The following is a 19827-nucleotide window of genomic DNA, read 5'->3' on the forward strand; positions in this document are numbered from 1 at the left end:
CTTAAGCTGTTTGTTGGATTGAACAGTGTTATACTGGTATTGCTCCAACAAAATACAAAACCTTTTCAGGACACTTAATTAAGATTAAATTACATTTCAAAAATATTACCATGGGTAACAGATTTGTCTTAGTGGTCCATTAATTTCAAGTGACTTCTAATAAACTTCCAGAATAAAATTGGATAGTCTCTTAGCATATGATAGCAGTCCGACCTGCAATATTTGCATCTAATGAAATGAGTGGCTAACCTTATATGCCTCATTAATTTGTTTTTCCCAGCTGATGAGTAAGAAGCTGGTAGTGGAAAGCAGGTCACCATTAAATAAGTACTAGTCTCTCATCAGCCTAACCCCAAAACTCAGGCCTCACAGATTCATATTCTGGCTAATCCAGATAATAAGTCAACCATGTGAATATCTCTGGCAGCATAGATCTGCTTCTAAGCGCAATGTATATGCTTACTTCACTAGATTTTTAGAGTGTAAATTTAAAATACACATGCACACTTAACTGCCAATAGTATTCATGCTTGACAGCTGAAAAAAAAGAAAGTATTATTTTGCTACATTTTAAAAACCACCTTCTAATTCAGTTAAAATTGCAGAGCTATTATACTGAAATCAGGCTATTTGTAAATTGCTATAGGCAGTGCAGCTACACTGTACTGTAGATTCAAGCCAAGGCATTTCACTGATATTAAATGGTCCTTTCATTTGACACATCACAAAATCATTTAATGGCAGTTAGGGAGTAATGATAAAAACATTTATCTACCTAATAAGTCATTTCCAGAGATCTGGAACAGTCTGTCAGCCCTAAGTTCTATAGTTAGAAGTTCAGTGATTCCTTTCTTATCTTATATTTGTACTTATATTATCAAAGCATAAATTCCAAGTATATTATTAATATTCCCTTTCTTTACCAATCAAAATAATGTACTCTAGATTTTTAAAAATTTAATATTTTAACTTTTTTTTAAAAAGTTTCTAATTATTTGAGATGTAGAGTTACAGAGAGAGGGAGAGACAAAGAAAGGTCTTCCATCCGCTGTTTCATTCCCCAAATGGCTCCAATGGCCAGAGCTGGCTGATCCAAACCCAGGAGCCAGGAGCAGCTTCTGGGTCTCCCACGCAGGTACAAGGACCCACGCACTTGGGCCATCTTCCACTGTTTTCCCAGGCCATAGCAGAGAGCTGGATCGGAAAAGGAGCAGTTGGGATATGAACCACAGGTGGAGGCTTAGCCTACTATATCACAGCCCTGGCCTATTTTAACTTTTCAAATTATATGGATAATTTTAACATTTTTGGAAATACCGCGTGCATGCAGACCTTAATTCACATGTATGTGAGCTAGAAATACTCTTTCACTTAGTATTTGCCTTGGAACTGCTGCTCCCTCAGCTGGGGGCTGCAGACCCTAGACCTCCTTCTGGGCCCAACTCTTCCCCTCCCAAGCCACTGACATTCCCAGGGAGGCTGGTGCAAGTGGCAGTAGGAGAGGCAGAATGCTGTTTTGCCAGTTCACCTTCCTTCATGCCCGCCTGCATCCCCGCTCAGTTCATCATTAAGTCCCGTTCTCCCACACACCACTCAAGTTTCTACAGCAAGTGCTGGGATACTTCTGGGATATTTACTTCCCATGAAACACTGACCAGTCTGACTTAAGCTGCTCCCTGAGTCAGCTACTGACTGGCACAGGGAGAGTGCATCCTCTTTTCTCACCACCAGGGTGCAGTAGGGAGAAAAGCTGCCTGCAGATCCTTGGAGAAAAGAATACAGCAACTTGGTTTGGACTATTGTTGCTTACCTTCCAGGCTCCCTCTGCCTTAAGTAAGCATTAGGGGGACGAGTTAGGAATGTGACCTCTCTCTCACTGGGAGTACTGTTTATAAAGGTAAATAATACTATATTGGGGCCATTACTGTGGCGTAGCAGTTAAAGCTGCCACCTGCCATGCCACAATCCCATATATGTGCCAGTTGCTCCACTTTCCGGCTGCTCCACTTCTGATCCAGCTCTCTGCTGTGGCCTGGGAAAGCAGTGGAAGATGGCCCAAGTCCTTGGGCCCCTGCACCCACATGGGAGACCCAGAAGAAGCTCCTGGCTTGAGATCATCTCAGCTCCGGCCATTGTGGCTATTTGAGGAGTGAACTGGTAGATGGAAGACCTCCCCCCACCCCCGTATCTGTCTCTCCCTCTCTGTAACTCTGCCTTTCAAATAAAATAAATCTAAAAAAATAAAACAATATCACAGTTCAATATACAGGTCAACTCTAAGAGCTGGTATTTTATTTGGGAACTGCCTGACATACAGAAAAGATACCCCTTTAACCATCCCAGAATGCCTTGAGATGCCCTTTAAAATCTTCCCATCCACCTATCCCCCCCAAACACACAAACTTTTAAGCTGGGCCTTCTGATTTTTTTCAATTTTCTGTAAGTAATTGTAGACAGTATGGTATATTAGCTATCTCAGCTCAAAAAAGAGCCTCTTACAATTTAGAATTATTTTTTAATTTTAAATTGGAAAGGGATAGCTTGAGCTTATTCCACATAAAACTTTGCAGGGGAACATATTCTCAATTTATGTCCAGATGAGTTCAACATAAAACAGATTCAGACATAAGAACTCAAGGCTGGCTGGCTTTTAGGCTCCAGGACTTACACCAGCATCCCCCTAGCGCAGCATCAGGCTTTCAGCCTTGTACTGAGTTGCACCTTCATCTTCCCTGATTCTGTGGCCTTCAGCATTGGACTAACGTTTTCCTGGCATCCCAGTCTCCAACCTCTAGATGACCTATCATGTGACTTCTTAAAAATTCTCTCTCTAGGGCCTGTGTTGAGCACAGGTTAAGCCTCTACTTGCAACACCAGCATCCCATATGGAAGCACTGGTTCTAGTCCTATCCACTCCATTAACAAACAGCAGAAGATGGCCCAGTACTTGGGCCCCTCCACACCCATGTCGGAGATCTGGAGGGAGTTCCAGGCTCCTAGCTTTGGCCTTTTTCTAGCCATTGCAGGACTAGAAGAGAGAAATTCTTTAAGATGTGTTTGTTTATTTGAAAGGCAGAGTAGCAGAGACTTTTCCATTTGCTAGTCTACTCCCCAAATGCCTGAAACAGCTGTGGCTGGACCAAGTTAAAGCCAGGAGCCCAAAACTCAGTTGGGGTCTTCCATGTAAGTGGTAGAGATCCAACTATTTGAGCCATTGCCTGTTGCCTCCCGGGAATTAGCTAGACTCAGGAGCAGAGCTGGATTCAAACCCAGGCACGCCAGTGTGGGACATGACAATCCCAAGTCACATCCTAACCCCTAAGCCAAATGCCTGCCTCACTGGGAGACTTCTCCACTGTCTTAATCATGGGAACTAATTCTCCAAATAAATTTTCCTTTTTTTAAAAAATAAATTTACAATAGTAATTCCTGTTTCAATTTGTGCAAATCTCAAATAATAAACCTGTTCTTGACAAGTTGCAGCTGACCTCCAGTTTAATTATATGTGGTTGCACTGTATATACATTTAAATTTTCTTAACACTGTGAACCTGTCAATCTATTGGAAGTAACTGTTTTATTCTTCTGATGAAAGCTTCACAGAAAATCGGGCCATGCCACATTGTCACTCAGTGTCAGTGAGCCCATGACACCCTCCCTCTTCTGTGTTTCTAGTCAGACATTGCCCTTTCTGGAAGTTTCTAAGGTAGCACAGGTCTAGCTTCTGTCTTCATCCTGTGAAAGTATTTTAAAGACCAAATTCTGGGGCTTCCTGAATGCTTCACAGTAGATGTTCCAGAAGAAAATAAATACCTGCAGATAACACTCCAAATAATATTCTAAAATAAGCACTTACTGTGCTTAGAACTGTCAACTGCATATTTCATCAAAAGACCCCACTAACCCGGAAAGCTGATGCCAGAGACATCAAATGAAACAGTAAAAACACTGGTTTATAACCTACTTTTTGTAAAATGTTATTAACTTCCTATCAAAATTATCAAAATGTATAGCAAGGAACTAAAAGATTATTAAGGCACATTGAAGCATTGTATCAGTTTGGCAGACAGTAACATTCTCAACTCACATGTGGAAAACCTCATATTCTACTGTTTACTCTTGAAAACCACATTATTTCAAGGACCAGCAATAGATTTTTATTCAGAAATCCTTGCATAGTCACTAACCGCAATGAAAAATTTAGGCTCGTAGAAGCAATGTCAGACATGCAACATTTTAAGAGTGACAGATTTAAACATATAATTTGTCCTAAGAAATTCACTTATCAAAGTATTACGACTGGAACACAAATATACCATATATTACTCTTTAATTAGATTCTTGTTTTACAATGTTCTTATCATTGGGACACTTCAAAATGCTTAAATCTGATAGAAAAAATTTGTGTAAAACGTACCATTCAAAGAAAAAAAGCTTCAGAAAAATTCCTGTCCTGGATATGGTGTGGAGATGAGAAATACGACCATGAACTCTTATTCCCTTCTTCTGGGGAGCAGTCTCTCAGAATTTTTACTTGAGTCTGTTGTTCTTTAAACAAGACTTTTAAAGCAACTTTAGACTGACAATCCATATTTTGTTCCTAAGTGAGAAGTGTACCCATTTTCATGACTATCTTAATTTTATTTTTAGGTTGTTGGGTTCCAAGCAATTAACTTGGGCTGGCACATACTATAAAGAAGGAAATCCTATCTCAGAGCTGATAAGGATATTTAGTGTTCACAAGAGTGAGGAAAACTGCTTTACAGGTGACATGGGAATCAAAATGCTGACTAGAATGTTGTATTTGGGGAAACAGCCCTAGATGTGACGTTTAATAGCCTCAGAAGAAGGAAGGAGATGGCTCTCCAGCTACGTATGCCAATCTGTCCTTCCTGTTCAGCATGAACTATGAACATAGCAACTCTATGAACTGTGAACCTGGCCATCTTAGCCTGGCCACAGGCATACTTCTGCCCCTTAACTCAGCCTGGATCTGTCCCCTAGGCTGTACCTACACGGGAGGGAGTGGGGGACTGAGTGGCCATGGTGACCCCAGAAGTGAAATACAGGGATTAAGGAGCTAAAATTCAAGCACCTCTTAAATACCACAGCAATTTCTGGTGATGACAACTTTGGGCTGTGGTTTTGAGAGAAGAAATGAAATTAACTGTTCCTTTCTTTCACTCAAAAGTAAATAAAGGCTCTTCAAGGCTTCTTTTAAAGATAATGTAAACCTAAATTTATTCATAAGGAGTACAGGTTTAGGTGGAAAAACTCCGAAGAAACAAATTCAGGGATGGGCCTTGAACGCCCGGGGAGAGCTCTGTGGAGTCAGCCCCATGTGCCTCAGCCCCACTCTGCATCCCCAGTCTTAGTCTGAGTATGGATAATACTGTGTGTGTAAAGACAAAGGCATCCTGCATTGACCTCACACTCCACTTACTCTTGTCCTCGTCATCTTACATGCTCTTAATCCTCCTCTTCAGAAACACTTTTGAAACAACATCCATTGTCACTGTCTCATCTATAAAGCAACACATAGTAAAACTCGTATTTTTTTTGTTTTGAACAAAAAAGTGCTTAAAGCCATCCTATGCAATTGTTTTTCACTTCATTTGCAACCAATAAAATCAAACTCACTTAGGTTTACAATAATACTGAAAAATAATAAACCTGATTATTCTATTACATTTTAAATAATGTGCCTTCAGTCCCAATCTTCCTTTACATTAACCAACTCATTTCAGTCTTATTGAGTTGAGTTCTCGTTTGGAAAATACAGAAATTACAAATATATAGAAGTTTTAGGATAAAAAATTTTCTGAGTATAAAAATGCTTTCTGTGTTTCAAAATAACACTTTTAGTCTCCTTATAGTTTTGGGTTTGGTAACTAAACCACAAAGTACCCAAGGCTTTTTTTAAAAAAATAACAAAAGACAATAACATGGTTTTAAATACAAAGTTATACAGGAACCACTCTTATCCGCAGATTTTCACCACAGAAAATTCAGTTTCTAAGAAAACTCCTAAATACTTTAGTCACAAAATAAAACTCCATTATCAAAAAGTAGTTAAAGATAGAAATCTATGCACTTTAATGATTGCCAGAATTGCCCAGCTTAGCTTCAGTAAAATAGAGAATTGTCTAGAAAACACAATCTCCAAAATGTGTGCAAGTACTGCAAATCAGACAGACGGGGGCAGGGCAGTGCCCTCGGCCCACGCCCTCCTTCAGCACCGTCCCAGGGCTGCAGTCCCCTCTTCAGCCTGGCGCTCTGCGTGTCGCTCAGCGTGCTGCCATTCGTACGCATCACGCAGGTCCCGTGCACTGCTGTGTGGATCAGGTGTCGAGGAGAAAGGATGAATTAGGCAAGCACTTTTACTTTAAAGCTGTAAACGCCTCACGTGACTGGGTCCCTGTAAAAAGTTGTGGGAGCTTAGATGAGCCTGGAGCTTTTCAGGAACTGAATGAGAACTCTGTACACGAACGTGTACTGACAGAGGGTCTGCACCAGCATCATTCTCTGTTGCCTTAGCATGTCCAGGACTCTCGGGATGTCCACCACCTGGGAGGAGAGAAGCAGTGATGAGGGCGTGTGCTCCCCTGGGAGGCTGGTGTCTCAGCAGAACTGGGGGGAGGAGATGAACATGGCTTTTCTGCCTCAGCATCTGCTGTGTGTCAACAACCCACGACGCCTACTTCTGATCAGTGCTAACTGCAAACAGAGCGTCCATGTGTTACTTCTTCAACATTCTCTGAGCGAAGCTCACTGATCTGTCTGGCTGTAAATGACCACATGTCACCAGATAGCAAGATTTAACAGAAACACAGTGTGCCCAGTGCTATCAGTGTCTTCCTCAGCATCTCCTACACAGAGCTCCGCCTGGCACTAATGTCCTTGAAAAGTTAATGGGTACCCCAAGAATGAAGAGTTCTAAACTCAAATTTGGAAAATAATGGTAACAAAATTAAACAGCTTTTTATTCATTACGGCCACTGTATCTTCTATGCTAATACTGAGACTCCCCAAGGAGGCACAGCCTTTTGCACAGAACACTTAACAACAGCCTGAGCCTGCCACGGTCCAAGGAAATGTGTTCAACCGAGCTACTGGGGTGGGCACTGCCACAATGACTAAGATGCTGCTCGTGCAGCTGACATCCCACAGGAGAAGCCTGGGCTGCAGTCCTGGCTACACTTGAGAGTCCAGCGTCCTGCTAACGTGCACCCTGGGAAACAGCAGGTGATAGCTCAAGTACACATGTGGACGCCCTGGATTGAGTTCCTAGCTCCAGCTTTGGCCTGGCCCGACCTGTCACTGCAGGCATTTAGGAGATCTGTCTGTCTCTGTCCCTAACTGCTTTTCAAATAAATTATTTTAAAGATTTATTTATTTGTAAAGCAGTTATTGATTGGGCGGCGGCGGAGGGGAGCAGTGGAGAGGGAGACAGATCTTCCATCCACTGGTTCACTCCCCAAATGGCTGCAACAGCCAGGGCTAGGCCAGGTCAAAGCCAGGAGCCTGGAACTCCAGACAGTCTCCCATGTGAGTGGTGGGGGCCCAAGCACCTGGGGCATCTTCCACTGCCTTCCCAGCATCAGCAGGGAGCTGGATCAGAACTGCAGCAGCTGCACTCATATGGAATGCCACTCGTAAGTACCAACTTAACCTGCTGCACTATAATGCCAGTCCCTCAAATTTTTAAAAAAGAGTTCTTAGGTCACTCTGTGCCTCTCTTCTGAGCCTCATTCCTAGCTGCACGGGAAAACGGTCAGACTGCACGTGAAAGGCATCACCTCATTGTGTTCCAGACAGGCAATCATGATCTCGGACAAAATGACGACGCCGGTCCTCCCCACTCCAGCACTGCAGTGCACCAACAATGGGGGGTTGGGGCTTTTGGGTTCACTTGTGCTATTTGTATGGCGTCGAACAGACTGGATCTCTTCAAGGTATGCTGTGAAAAAAAAAATAATGAAATAGAAAAGTACTCAGGGATGACGGCATATCAAATTGATAACTCAGCCTTCCCATCATCCCATAAGATAGAGAGCCCCAGTGCCCATGAACCAATCCCAATGGCTGTGTGTAGATGTGGGCAAGTCCATGCCTCCACCTGGCCCACCTGCAAGATGAGATGGCAGAGTCCCTGAGAGGCAGTGCCAGCATTCTGTGGCCTACCTTGAACAACTCTTCTGGGATACCTTCCCTAAGACAGTTAAATTCTTTGAAAATAAGTCCAAAGCTTATGTGAGGCAACACAAAGGAAACGTCTCAGAAATGTAAGTCTTCCTGTCTAATGGCTCTAGAGGGGTTGCCCTAAGGAACAAGAACACTTACAGAGAAATCCCTTGAGGTCTTCTGGACAGCCGTGCTCAGGCCAGTCTGTGTACTGCAGGTGCCAAACTGTCCTCTCCTGCCCCGTGAGCAGGTGCTTCATCTTCAAGCCCGTGGTGGCGTAGCAGCCGGAGTCTGTGCGGAAGCGGGTCGTGATCTTAAACCTCCCATAGGTGACAGTGTTGTGCCTGGAACCCAGTCGTGGCCAATACCTGAAGCTCTTCTCCCTTCCCCCTTCCTGTTAAAGACAAGTATGTTGGGTAAAACCAGGAGATCCAGCAACAGAGGCCCCTTCCCACAGACAGCTGCAGCCTCAAAAGGTCAGGATTCTATGTGATACACATTAACTGTCTCGGGGGCTGCCAAATCAGTTAAGAGAAACGAGTACTTACCTCTTCTGCCGTCACCATTGCTATAATTGCAATGCCCTGTTCCCATACCATCTGCCAAAAATCCTGACAGGTATTCTGTAACGGTCCCTGTGTGGCAATATAATCCCATTCAATTCCACTGACAGAAACCTGAAATTAGAAAAGGTTAAAAAATTTACCGTGTGTATGTGTGTAATACATGAATGTGTTCATGTGTGTGTTCATGGTAGAACATGGTAGAATATTCAGCAGAATTAGTAAAGGCTTATATCTTAATTTTTTCCCTTGTCTGTACAATCTCTACTATTAATGTTTTTTTAAAAAGATTTATTTATTTGCAAGTCAAAGTTACGCAGAGAGAGAGAGAGAGAGAGAGGTCTTCCATCCAATGGTTCACTCCCCAGTTGGCCACAATGGCCAGAGCTGTGCTGATCCGAAGCCAGGAGCTTCTTTCAGGTTTCTCTCGCAGATGCAGGGGCCCAAGGACTTGAGCCGTCTTCTACTGCTTTCCCAGGCCATAGCAGAGAGCTGGATCGGAAGTGGAGCAGCTGGGACTCGAACCGGCACCCATATGGGATGCCGGTGCTTCAGGCCAGGGCATTGATCCACTGCGCCCCAGCACCAGCCCCCTAACATTTTTATGTACATTGAATTAATATCTATATGACCTGGGGTCATATGCTTAACCTCTCAATCTCAGTTCTCACCTATAAAAATAAAAATATTGGGGCAGGCATTTGACCTAGTGATTAAGACACATCCCACATTGGAGTTCCCTGGACTTGATACCCACTTAGCCTCTGGCCCCCTGACTCCAGCTTCCTGCTAATACAGGCCCTGGGAATTAGCGATGGTTCAAGTAATTGGGTTCCTGCCCTCTGTGGGAGAACTGGATTGAGTTCTTGCTTGCCAGCCTAGACCATGGCCCAGCCCCAGCTGCTGTGTGTGGGCTTTAGGGAGTGAACTAGCAGATGGGGAGCTCTACTTGCTCTCTGTCTCTCAAATAACAAATTTTAAAAATAATATTTCCTACCTGCCTAGAGTTGTTGTGAAGACTGAGTCAATTAGTATATATTATGCCTGTCACAAGATAAGCATTCAACAAGTAGCTGTTATGGTTCCTTTTGTTATAAAAATAATATTGGCTGGCGCCGTGGCTCACTAGGCTAATCCTCTGCCTTGCGGCGCTGGCACACTGGGTTCTAGTCCCGGTTGGGGCGCCGGATTCTGTCCTGGTTGCCCCTCTTCCAGGCCAGCTCTCTGCTGTGGCCCGGGAGTGCAGTGGAGGATGGCCCAGGTGCTTGGGCCCTGCACCCCACGGGAGACCAGGAAAAGCACCTGGCTCCTGGCTCCTGCCATCAGATCAGTGCGGTGCTCCGGCCGCAGCACGCCGGCTGCGGCGGCCATTGGAGGGTGAACCAACGGCAAAGGAAGACCTTTCTTTCTGTCTCTCTCACTGTCCACTCTGCCTGTCAAAAAATAAAAAAATAAAAATAAAAATAATATCAACATCATAATATTCCAAATTTCAAACATAATTCCCCTTCTTGAAGTACTAAACATGTGGCAAAGAATATAGGGAATTACGTCAAAACTCAAGTGAAACATCAGATTTCCAGGGAAAATTGCTTAATGTAATCTCTCACTTCTGAAATTCTGGGTCAAGATAAGCCTCCACAATATTACTAAAATTCTCCACTTAAGGTTTAACATCTTGGTACTAGCTAATACAACAGTGTAATTGCAGCCTATGTAGTCAGGAGACCTGTGTTAAATCACAACTCCACCAATAACATAATAACTACTCTCTGACTGCCTACGAAGTTTACAGGGCTGTGCCTAAAGCCCTGTTCCACCCACACCCTCATGTAAGGATGCCAGTGTCCCTGAGGCACGGCCCCACATCCTCTCCCCTGAGTACCCACCTACCCACTCAGTGGCTGGCACTGTGGATGGCTACAGGTTTTAACAGCAAACAAGCCGGGGGCAGGGGGAGAAGTGGGGTGGCATCTAATGGGAAGCCTACCGGGTAGGGATCATCACTTGTTCATTTAGAGATTAGTAAGATGAGGACACAGCTGGTGAGCGGTACATCTGGGAGTCAGGCCCGCATCTGTCCACTTCTGAACAGATACCAGGTTGTCTCTGCAGACTTGGAAGCACCACTGTGTAAGCACAGTGTTACTCGGTTCTTATCCATTCAGTCATGAGAGGCTAAATGAGTTATTCCAAAGCAATGCTTGGTTTAAAAATAAATTTGGCCCAATTTACAAAACAGAAAACTACATGCAGGTTCGCAGGGTAAGGCGGTCACTGGAATGCATGGTCTGCGGAAAGCCTCGGATGTCATCAAACATCTAAGAAAAACACCTGACCAGATACTTACGTATTCACTCACTATGCAGACGTTTCTCCTTCCCCAAATAAAGAATCTAGCCAGCATGAACCAAGGGCTATCTGGCTTTAGTCAGCCACCTGCTATGAAGTGTCAGCTTTTCCACGTGGATGGATGCAATGTTACCTCAGTTAAGTGACATCATACTCTTTTCAGGGGAAAAGTGCTTCTTTGAAGAGCAAAATGGTATTTTAAAGGACTATGTGGGGCGGGGGGGGGGGGGGGGCTGGGGGTGTGACATGGCAGGCTAAGCTTCTGCCTGCAGCACCAGCAACCCACATGGGCACTGGTTCATGTCCGGCTGCTCCTCTTCCTATCCAGCTCTCTGCTAATGACCTGGGAAAGCAGTGGAAGACGGCCCAAATGCTTGGGCCCCTGCACCCACGTGGGAGGCCTGGAGGAGGCTCCTGGCTCCTAGTTCTAGATCAGCCCAGCTCCGGCCATCACAGCCATCCGAGTACTGAGCCAGCAAATAAAATACCTTTTCTCTCTCTGTCTCTACCTCTCTCAGTATACAACTCTACTTCTCAAAATCTTTTTTTTTTTTTGAAAGACTACGGGGAGCTTGCAGAGAGAAAAGATGGCACCTTAGTAAGTAAAAGCTTTTGTGAACACCATCAGAAAGCCCAGACATGTTATATAGAGATACACAGCAGTATGTGGTGAGGTAGAAACAGCATTTCAGTAGCTCCTGAGAAAATTTATGAGTGAGGAGAAGCGTTCAGGTTTAGGATAACATTCTGAAGCCAGTTAATAGAAGCTTCCTATGTCTCGTCTCTTCTAACAGTATTGGGCACAGAGCAGTTTCCCGTGTGGAGAAAATACATGTGATTTTCACTCTGTCTGATAAACACTTTTCACCTAACATCAGGGTGGTTCAAAATTGGGGTGTTTTTAGAATAAAATTGGGGTGTTTTTAGAATACAGACTTGATACCTTCTTGTACCTTAACCCAAAACTGTATGTGCCGTTTATCAGCCTAGACGTTTCCCTCACCTTAATATGCGATGCGTTGATGTAGCCAGTATTGTTTTCTTTAGTCGGGACCAGCTCTACTCTGGCATCGTCGTAGGGAAGGACGTCTTGGAATCGGTTTCTTTCTGCATTTTCAGGGAGCCGCGCTATGGAGCATTCTCCATCAACTAGTCGTTTTTTAAGAATTCTTTCATACTCTGTGAATACCATTCCCTGTTCTAACCGTTGTTCCAGGATTTTACACTGTAAAACAGAATGTGTGGGATACAATGAATACAGTCACATGTCACAGCTGCATTTTAATTGTCCATCTGAAATCCCGTTTTATACTTCAAGTCCAGAATTATCTAATATTGAAAACCTAGGTGAAACCAAAGTTAAAATTTTAAGAGTTACAAGATCAAAAGATAATCTTGGTGAGAAATATAATTCTGCACTCTGTTTAAAGTTGAAAATTGGCCTAAAGCAATTTGTTGAATTTGTTTTCTGTAAATCTACCATCAGTTTTGTGACCTCTATGAAACAGAGTTCTGGAGGACAGTAAAAATCCTACAGCAGGATAGTCTTCCAACATCCATACACAAACGTTTACATTCTATAATGTATGATCCATGAAACATTAATAAAAGCAGTAGTCCATATGGAAACTACCTCCAGAATGCAGCTTTAAGCAAATTTATGCTGTCTCATTTCTTTGTAATAAAATCTATAAAAAGTACATCTCAGCAGTAAAGAAGTTTTGAAAAATTTAAGTATCTGCTTTCAAGATAAATTTTCAATCTACTGAAAGCACTCAATGTCTGGTTTCTTTCCTATATATATCCAATATATTTGTAGATTTCTTCCCAACTTAAGGCCACCAAAAGTTATGACTGCCCCAAATAGCTGGAAGAAGGCAAAGAAGATTCAGAAACAAAATTAATCAACATTCAAGGCTGAAATTTAAAAATCCATAACATTAATTTATGAATACTATGTTCAGAATTCTCTAAAATCCCATAAAGGCAGTTTTGCGGTTTTACCAAGCGTCCAGAGAAAGCAGGAGCCCCGGTCACTCACCCTTTCATCGTTGGTTGCTCGGGAAGGCATTTCCTTCCCTTCATCAGGCAGAGGCAGCCGGGAAAGAGAAAGTCCATTCAGGGCTGCCAACTTAAGAGGACCAATTTTTTTGGCATCTCCTCGAGTCTTTTTCATTCCCTGAAAAAAATACGTGTGTCTTTGAAATATACACAAATACAATCCCTTTGGAAAGAAAGTCCAGTGAGCTGAAGACTAGAAACAAAGGGAGTGTGTTCTGCTTTGCCAACAAGCACAGGAGAGAGCCCACTCCTTCACACATCATTTGCTTAACAAATATTAGGAGGAACACATTCCTTTCAAGGCCAAACCCCTGATAGGTCTTCCAGATAGAACCTCTTGAAACTCAGTTGGTTACAAGGTTCTGTTGCAATGAAAGGTGAGGCTCCAGGCAGGCAGCATTCCTTCAGAGAACTCCCAACTTTCAAAACAGGACAAGACCAGCAGCAGTCCACAAAATAAACAAACAGATAAATGCAATCACTTATTATAAGCTGTCATCATCTTCTTTAAATATAAAATTACTGAAATCCTCCTGTTAACAGCCAAGATAAGCTGGCTGCAGCACTTCCTTACCTGAAAATGACTCAAAATGCCCCGCACTGTCCCGCCTGGGGTCAGTTCAAAAGTCAGTATTTGAAGAAAGCTCCCTAGTCAAAACTGGCTCTGAGTTATTAGCCCACAGAGCACATGTACAATGGTCCACAGTGATTTCTTAGGTGACGATCGCTGCACAAAACTCAAGTCTTTACACAGATGGAAAAGCATCCAAACCAGACTCCCTTTAAGATAACAATCAAGTCTCAGGTGATGGAGATGGGTGGGGAGTTCTACCATGCTCCTTCCTATCCGCAATTTATGTCACTGTTTTTAATTCTAAACTTCCGTGGCGTTAATCTACATTAGTATGTTTATTTAATTGTAATGAAATAAAGATAATGGCAACCTCATGTTATGATAGAGATTCAAGGGTTTAATAGGGACCTGGTCTCTTCAACTCTTGGGAAGTCACTAAGTTGGACGCATGCTATAACCTTGGAGTTAAGTCACTGAGTTAGATGCATGCAACCACTCTCTGGAGTTATCTTATTTACAAATAAGAAAACTAAGTTGGGGCCCAGGACTGGTGCTGTGGCATAGGTTAAGCCTCCGCCTGCAATGCCAGCATCCCATATGGGTGCCGGTTCAAGTCCCAGCTGCTCTGCTTTGGTTCTACTCCCTGCTAATGTGCCTGAGAAAGCAGTGGAGGATGGGCCAAGTTATTGGGCCTCTACACCCACTTGGGAGACCAGGAAGAAGCTCCTGGCTTCAGCCCGGTGCAGCCCTGGCCGTTGTGGCCATTTGGGGAGTGAACCAGTGGATGGAAGATCTTTCTCCTCTCCTTGTATCTCTCTGCCTTTCAAATAAATAACCTTAAAAAAGAGAGAGAAAATACTAAGTCACAGAGAGATTAAATAGCTTCCCTGATGTCCAGTGACTGCCTCTCTGATAAGGTACTCAGTGCTGGATCATAATGCAAAAGGCACTTCTCCGTGCTCAAAGCCGGCCGAGCAGGGGCAGTGTCCCCGTGTCACAGGCATGGAAGCGCAGGTTCTGACAATGAAGGCCCCGCCCACTGAGCAGAGAACTCAGGGCAGGGCCAGATTCAGACGCGAGGCTCATCAGCTCAGGACGCGGCCTCGTGCCCCTGGACCACCACTGCCAAGCACACTCTTCTAGGCAGAGCGGACGGAGCCAAAAGCAGAGGCCACTTCATAGTTTTATTAATACTACAGGTCTTAAAATCCATCAAGAGGAAATGTGTATTTTATGAGAACCAAATTGATCAGAATTCTCAGATTTAGCTGAAACTGCCAGGCCCCACTCACACCAAACCAGAATAAAACAGGCTGGAATACAGGGCTGTACTTGGGGAAGTATTAGGGCACATGTAATAACAGGCGGTTCTTATGGCGATGCGGACGGCGTTAACGGTGTCGGCTGGCTCGGCAACTCCAGCAGTTACGGGAAAACCCCATCCGCATCCTAAGTCCCTGCTCATCAGCCCGCACCCTTGGCCTCAGCCTCCCCTGAGGCACTGGCCTTTACTGTTGGGTAGGAAAGACTGTACCATCAGGAAAAATTAAACTTAAAATTGTCGCTCCCCCTCTTCGTGGAGGAGCAACACTAAACCCTGCCTAGGCTTCATATCCGAGTCACGGCACCATTATGTCGCTCCCCCTCTTCGTGGAGGAGCAACACAGGACCCTGCGCTGTTCTTTCGTCTGCTCAGCCCTCCCCGGGTTTGCTGCTGGTTCTTCCCGGGTTGGCTACTATCCCTTCCACCTCCGTGGAAGGGCAGTTCCCCCTGGCCACATTCCCCACTTCCGCAGGGGAGTGGCACACCGCCGGCCGGCTCTCTCGGGGGCTGCACAGGTGTTCCTTCAGCTAGATGTTCCCCTTAGATGTTCCTGGTGCATGCCGTCTCTCTCCTCCTTTATAGTCCTCCTCCGCCAATCCCAACTCGGCTGCCCACACGCCGAGTACGCTGCTCTCCAATCAGGAGCAAGTCCTACAGTTAATTGGTTGAACTGGAGGCAGCTGTGCGGAAGCTGTTTTCTCCTCTCCCAGCGCCATATTGTAGGAGAGCAGGTGCATAGAATAAGTCTTAATTCCAGTAACAGTCTAGTCCGAGCTGCTCCCCACAGAGGAGAGCAGATGCATAGAATAAGTCTTAATTCCAGTAACTTAGTCTAGTCCGAGCTGCTCCCCACAAAAATCAAACCTAAAACTGACAGAAAGAAAACACATCGAAACCACTGGCAGTTTTGTAAGTAGTTTCTGTCCATGTATACTGGTCTCTTTCGTAAGCACTAGCGTATCACAAAGGTTTTTTCCTGCCTATCAAGATGTATGCAACCTCTCTGAGGACCTCATACACTAGGCCAGAACCACAGTGGAGAAGCCCTGAACTCTGAGCAGGCCATCTGGCAGAGATGGGAACGAGAGGCCTGGCTGCCAGGACACTGGGAGCCAAGGGCAGGCAGAATTCCACATCGCCACGGTCTGGGGCACCTGCAGGGCACGGGGAGTGGAGATGCAGGCCATGGAGCCAGCGTCTGGACAGTGCAGAGCAGACCCGCTTCCCGACAAGCCACAGTCAAGGGCTGAAGATGCAAGGTTCAAAAGTTTTGGTCAAAAGACAGAATAGGCAAGGCTTCAACAATTATTACCCCATAAAATATACAGTATAATAGTTTATTGTACTGAAGAGCAGTTAAGACAACGAGAGAACAGGCTGAGAGACAAATACGGCTTTAAGGTTCCAGCTCAGTGTTTTCTAGTTGTGTGACCTTGGAAAAGTTACTTTGTACCTCCCAGTCTATTTCTCCATCTGTGACATGGGGAAAACAACAGGCCTGTTTTAAATTCAACGTGGTGAAGTGCAAGCTGACTCCACCCAGACTCTGGCCTTCAGAATTATGGGATGGATTATGGATTAGCATCCCTGGATGCTAACTGCAGACATCGCTTGAGCAAAGCGAACACACACAGCCTAGGGGTGCTGTGTCTCCATGCTGTACTTTTAATGGGTGGCTGTCACAGAAGTCTCGGCTGGAATCACCAAATTTTCTCTCTCTCTTTTTTTTTTTTTTTTTTTTTTATTTTTGACAGGCAGAGTGGACAGTGAGAGAGAGAGAGACAGAGAGAAAGGTCTTCCATTGCCGTTGGTTCACCCTCCAATGGCCGCCGCGGCCGGCGTGCTGCGGCCGGCGCACCGCGCTGATCCGATGGCAGGAGCCAGGAGCCAGGTGCTTTTCCTGGTCTCCCATGGGGTGCAGGGCCCAAGCACCTGGGCCATCCTCCACTGCACTCCCTGGCCACAGCAGAGGGCTGGCCTGGAAGAGGGGCAACCGGGACAGAATCCGGCGCCCCGACCGGGACTAGAACCCGGTGTGCCGGCGCCGCTAGGCGGAGGATTAGCCTAGTGAGCCGCGGCGCCGGCCCTGGAATCACCAAATTTTAACTTGCTTTCCTTCACAGTACATCATCAAAGTCCCGCTCACTCGCTCCCCGCATTCCACATTCACCTCCACACTGCATCCGTGTAACTGATCCAGCAAAACCACCAAAACTCTAACTGATCCCGACTGTTTCTATCAGCTGTGCTCAAGACAAGACAGAAAGTACTGTATTGGGGTCAAAAGCAAAGAAAAGGGGGGCTGGGCATTTGGCACAGTAGTTAAGCCACTTGGGGCTCCCACACCCCATACTGCCGTGCCTGGTTAGGGTCCCAGCTTCCCTTCTGATCCAGCTTCCTGCTAACGTGCACCCTGGGAGGCAGCAGGTGATGGCTCAAGTGCTTCGACATCTGCCACCCATATGGGAGACCCAGACGGAGGTCCAGGCTCCCACCCATGTGGGAGACCCAGACAGAGGTCCAGGCTCCCACCCATGTGGGAGACCCAGACGGAGGTCCAGGCTCCTGGCTTTGGCCAGGCGGGCCCAACCCCAGGTGTCATGAGTATTTGCATGAACCAAAGAATGGAAGATCTCTGCCTGTCTCTCTCCCTGTTTCTTTCCCTTTCAAATAAGCACAAATAAATAAATACCCAGGACGAAGGACGCTCTTTGCAGTGTCTGAGGCACATCCATGCTTACCCCGAGTGGCGGGAGGCCTTCCACGGTGTTCTTCTTTCCAGACAGGAGGTCCGACACTGGCCTTTTCTTCAGAGAATCCCTCCTGGCTCGGTATCTCCCCGACGTCGTGAGGTCAGACTCGGACATGGAGGGCGTCAGCAGCCCATCTCTTCTGGGCCGCCGGGCGTCAACGCTCGGGTGGACAGGGCTGATGTCCCTGACCCTCTGCTCAGTCTCTGCGATGTGGGACTTGGGCTCGAGGATGTGCAGCGGGCCTGCGACAGGCCCGACGGAGGCATAGGCACAGCTCAGAGGTGGCTCCTGGGAGTAACCGCCCTGCTGCCGGGGCTCCTGGGCACCTGCGGGGAGGCTGGCCTGGGCCTTGCTTTCTTCTTCAAAGTCCTCCTCTTCCTCACTGCTGTGTATCAGCATGGTGGCATCCGAGAGAGACTTCTGATGGCCATATCTCAGGCTCTCCCGCTCCTCGGGCTCTTCTTGTTTCGTCCTCTCAGTGAAGACACTGGGCTGGGAAGAGATGGCCCGCGGGGCCACATCTGCGGCCGACGCTGACATGGTCCTCTCCTTGAGCCTCAGGCCCTCGAAGCCGTGGCTCAGCCCTGCGATCTCGATGCTGTTCCTCTTCTGCAGCTGGGCGTGCCGGGCTGCCGTGAGCGGCTCGCTGACTTCCTGCAGAGAGTGAGCCACCGGCAGGCTGTCCTCTTGGAACGTCTGGACCGAGTGGTGGACGCGCCTGGTGATGAGATCCGGGTTGCTGCTGCTGATGTAGAGGTGACGGGACAGGTCTGGGGTGCTGTTGGCGGGCCTCGGGTACGGGTACGGTGGGGGTGGCCGGTACACTTGGGTCCTCATGATGTTTGCAGCCGGGTACTCCTGAGCCTGCAGCTGCACGTTGGTCAGCTCAGGCACACTGACCGCCCCCACCACCGGCCGCCGCTCAGCAGGGTAGGGATAAGGAGACTGGCTGTGGAAGCTGTAATTCAGGTTGAAGGGATAGTGGGCCGACTGTGGAGAGGCGAAGTGTGCATGATCCCGGATCTCGGGCTGGCTGTAGACCAGGGCGTCGGGCCTGCTGTATGCATAGGAGTTGCCGATGCTGAGGTTTCTCAGCGAGTGGCTCTGCCTCTCCGCGTGCACCATGCCCCTGTTGAGCTGCTTCATCACAGTCTCGTAGTCTGGGGTCGGCCGGTACGAGGGGGGTATCAGGGCGCTGTGGCGATGGGACGGGACGTAGTCGGGTCGCATGACGTCGCTCCCCGTGATGCTGGGGTTGGAGGACATTGGGGAGGGCTGCAGGAAGGGCTGAGGGTTATTTAAGGAGTTAGTGCTGTGTGCGCTGTAGACACTGCCGTTTCGGATTCGGCCGTTGAGGTCAATCTGGGCTCTATCCAAGCTTGTCTGAGAGTGACAGTAATATCCATTCTGGCTGGGTACAAAGAGGTTATCTGTAAAAAAAACAAAGTGTGAAATGTAATTTTAAAATGACATTTTAGAAAAAGGTATTAAATTGGAGCAGTTGGTCCAGTCAAACAAAGAGTAAGTCCTGAGTTTGGATGACATCTTCAATAGACAGCTTGTAAAACCCTGCCCAAAGCACGTGGCTTCACCCACTCCGAGGGCCCATGGGGGACTCGGCTTCTTCATACGTAGCCCGGAGGGGACCCTGCCTACATACAGGGTGGTGCTCAGGATCAAGCACCCCATAAAGACTGGCCAGACTTAAGTCCAATATTAAGAATATAGCTGTACCCGGTCGGCGCCATGGCTCACTAGGCTAATCCTCTGCCTGTGGCGCTGGCACACCAGGTTGTAGTTGGGGCGCCAGATTCTGTCCCGGTTGCCCCTCTTCCAGGCCAGCTCTCTGCTGTGGCCCAGGAGTGCAGTGGAAGATGGCCCAAGTCCTTGGGCCCTGCACCCGCATGGGAGACCAGGAGAAGCACCTGGCTCCTGGCTTCAGATCAGCGCAGCGTGCTGGCTGCAGCGGCCATTGGAGGGTAAACCAACGGAAAAAGGAAGAACTTTCTCTCTGTCT

The 19827-nt window shown here is 46.6% G+C and overlaps 1 protein-coding gene across 2 annotated transcripts in view; it reads right to left on the reverse strand.

Moving 5' to 3' along the window:
• Positions 1 to 4133: 4133 nt before the first annotated feature.
• The window catches only part of PTPN21 (protein tyrosine phosphatase non-receptor type 21), a 77772-nt gene continuing 62078 nt past the window's right edge, over positions 4134 to 19827 (reverse strand). For both annotated transcript variants that reach the window (XM_002719612.6, XM_089322061.1), the window contains 7 exons: positions 17799 to 19240; positions 13140 to 13277; positions 12102 to 12323; positions 8732 to 8860; positions 8343 to 8577; positions 7799 to 7959; positions 4134 to 6566 (listed from right to left, as the gene is read on the reverse strand). In XM_002719612.6, coding sequence (XP_002719658.1) covers positions 6438 to 6566; positions 7799 to 7959; positions 8343 to 8577; positions 8732 to 8860; positions 12102 to 12323; positions 13140 to 13277; positions 17799 to 19240 — 2456 coding nt within the window. In that variant the 3' untranslated portion in view covers positions 4134 to 6437. The remainder of the gene's footprint in view (positions 6567 to 7798; positions 7960 to 8342; positions 8578 to 8731; positions 8861 to 12101; positions 12324 to 13139; positions 13278 to 17798; positions 19241 to 19827) is intronic.

This window comes from Oryctolagus cuniculus, chromosome 20 (genome assembly GCF_051225735.1).
Source record: "Oryctolagus cuniculus isolate XC-2025 breed Fujian yellow rabbit chromosome 20, ASM5122573v1, whole genome shotgun sequence".
In the NCBI taxonomy this organism is placed as follows: domain Eukaryota; kingdom Metazoa; phylum Chordata; class Mammalia; order Lagomorpha; family Leporidae; genus Oryctolagus; species Oryctolagus cuniculus.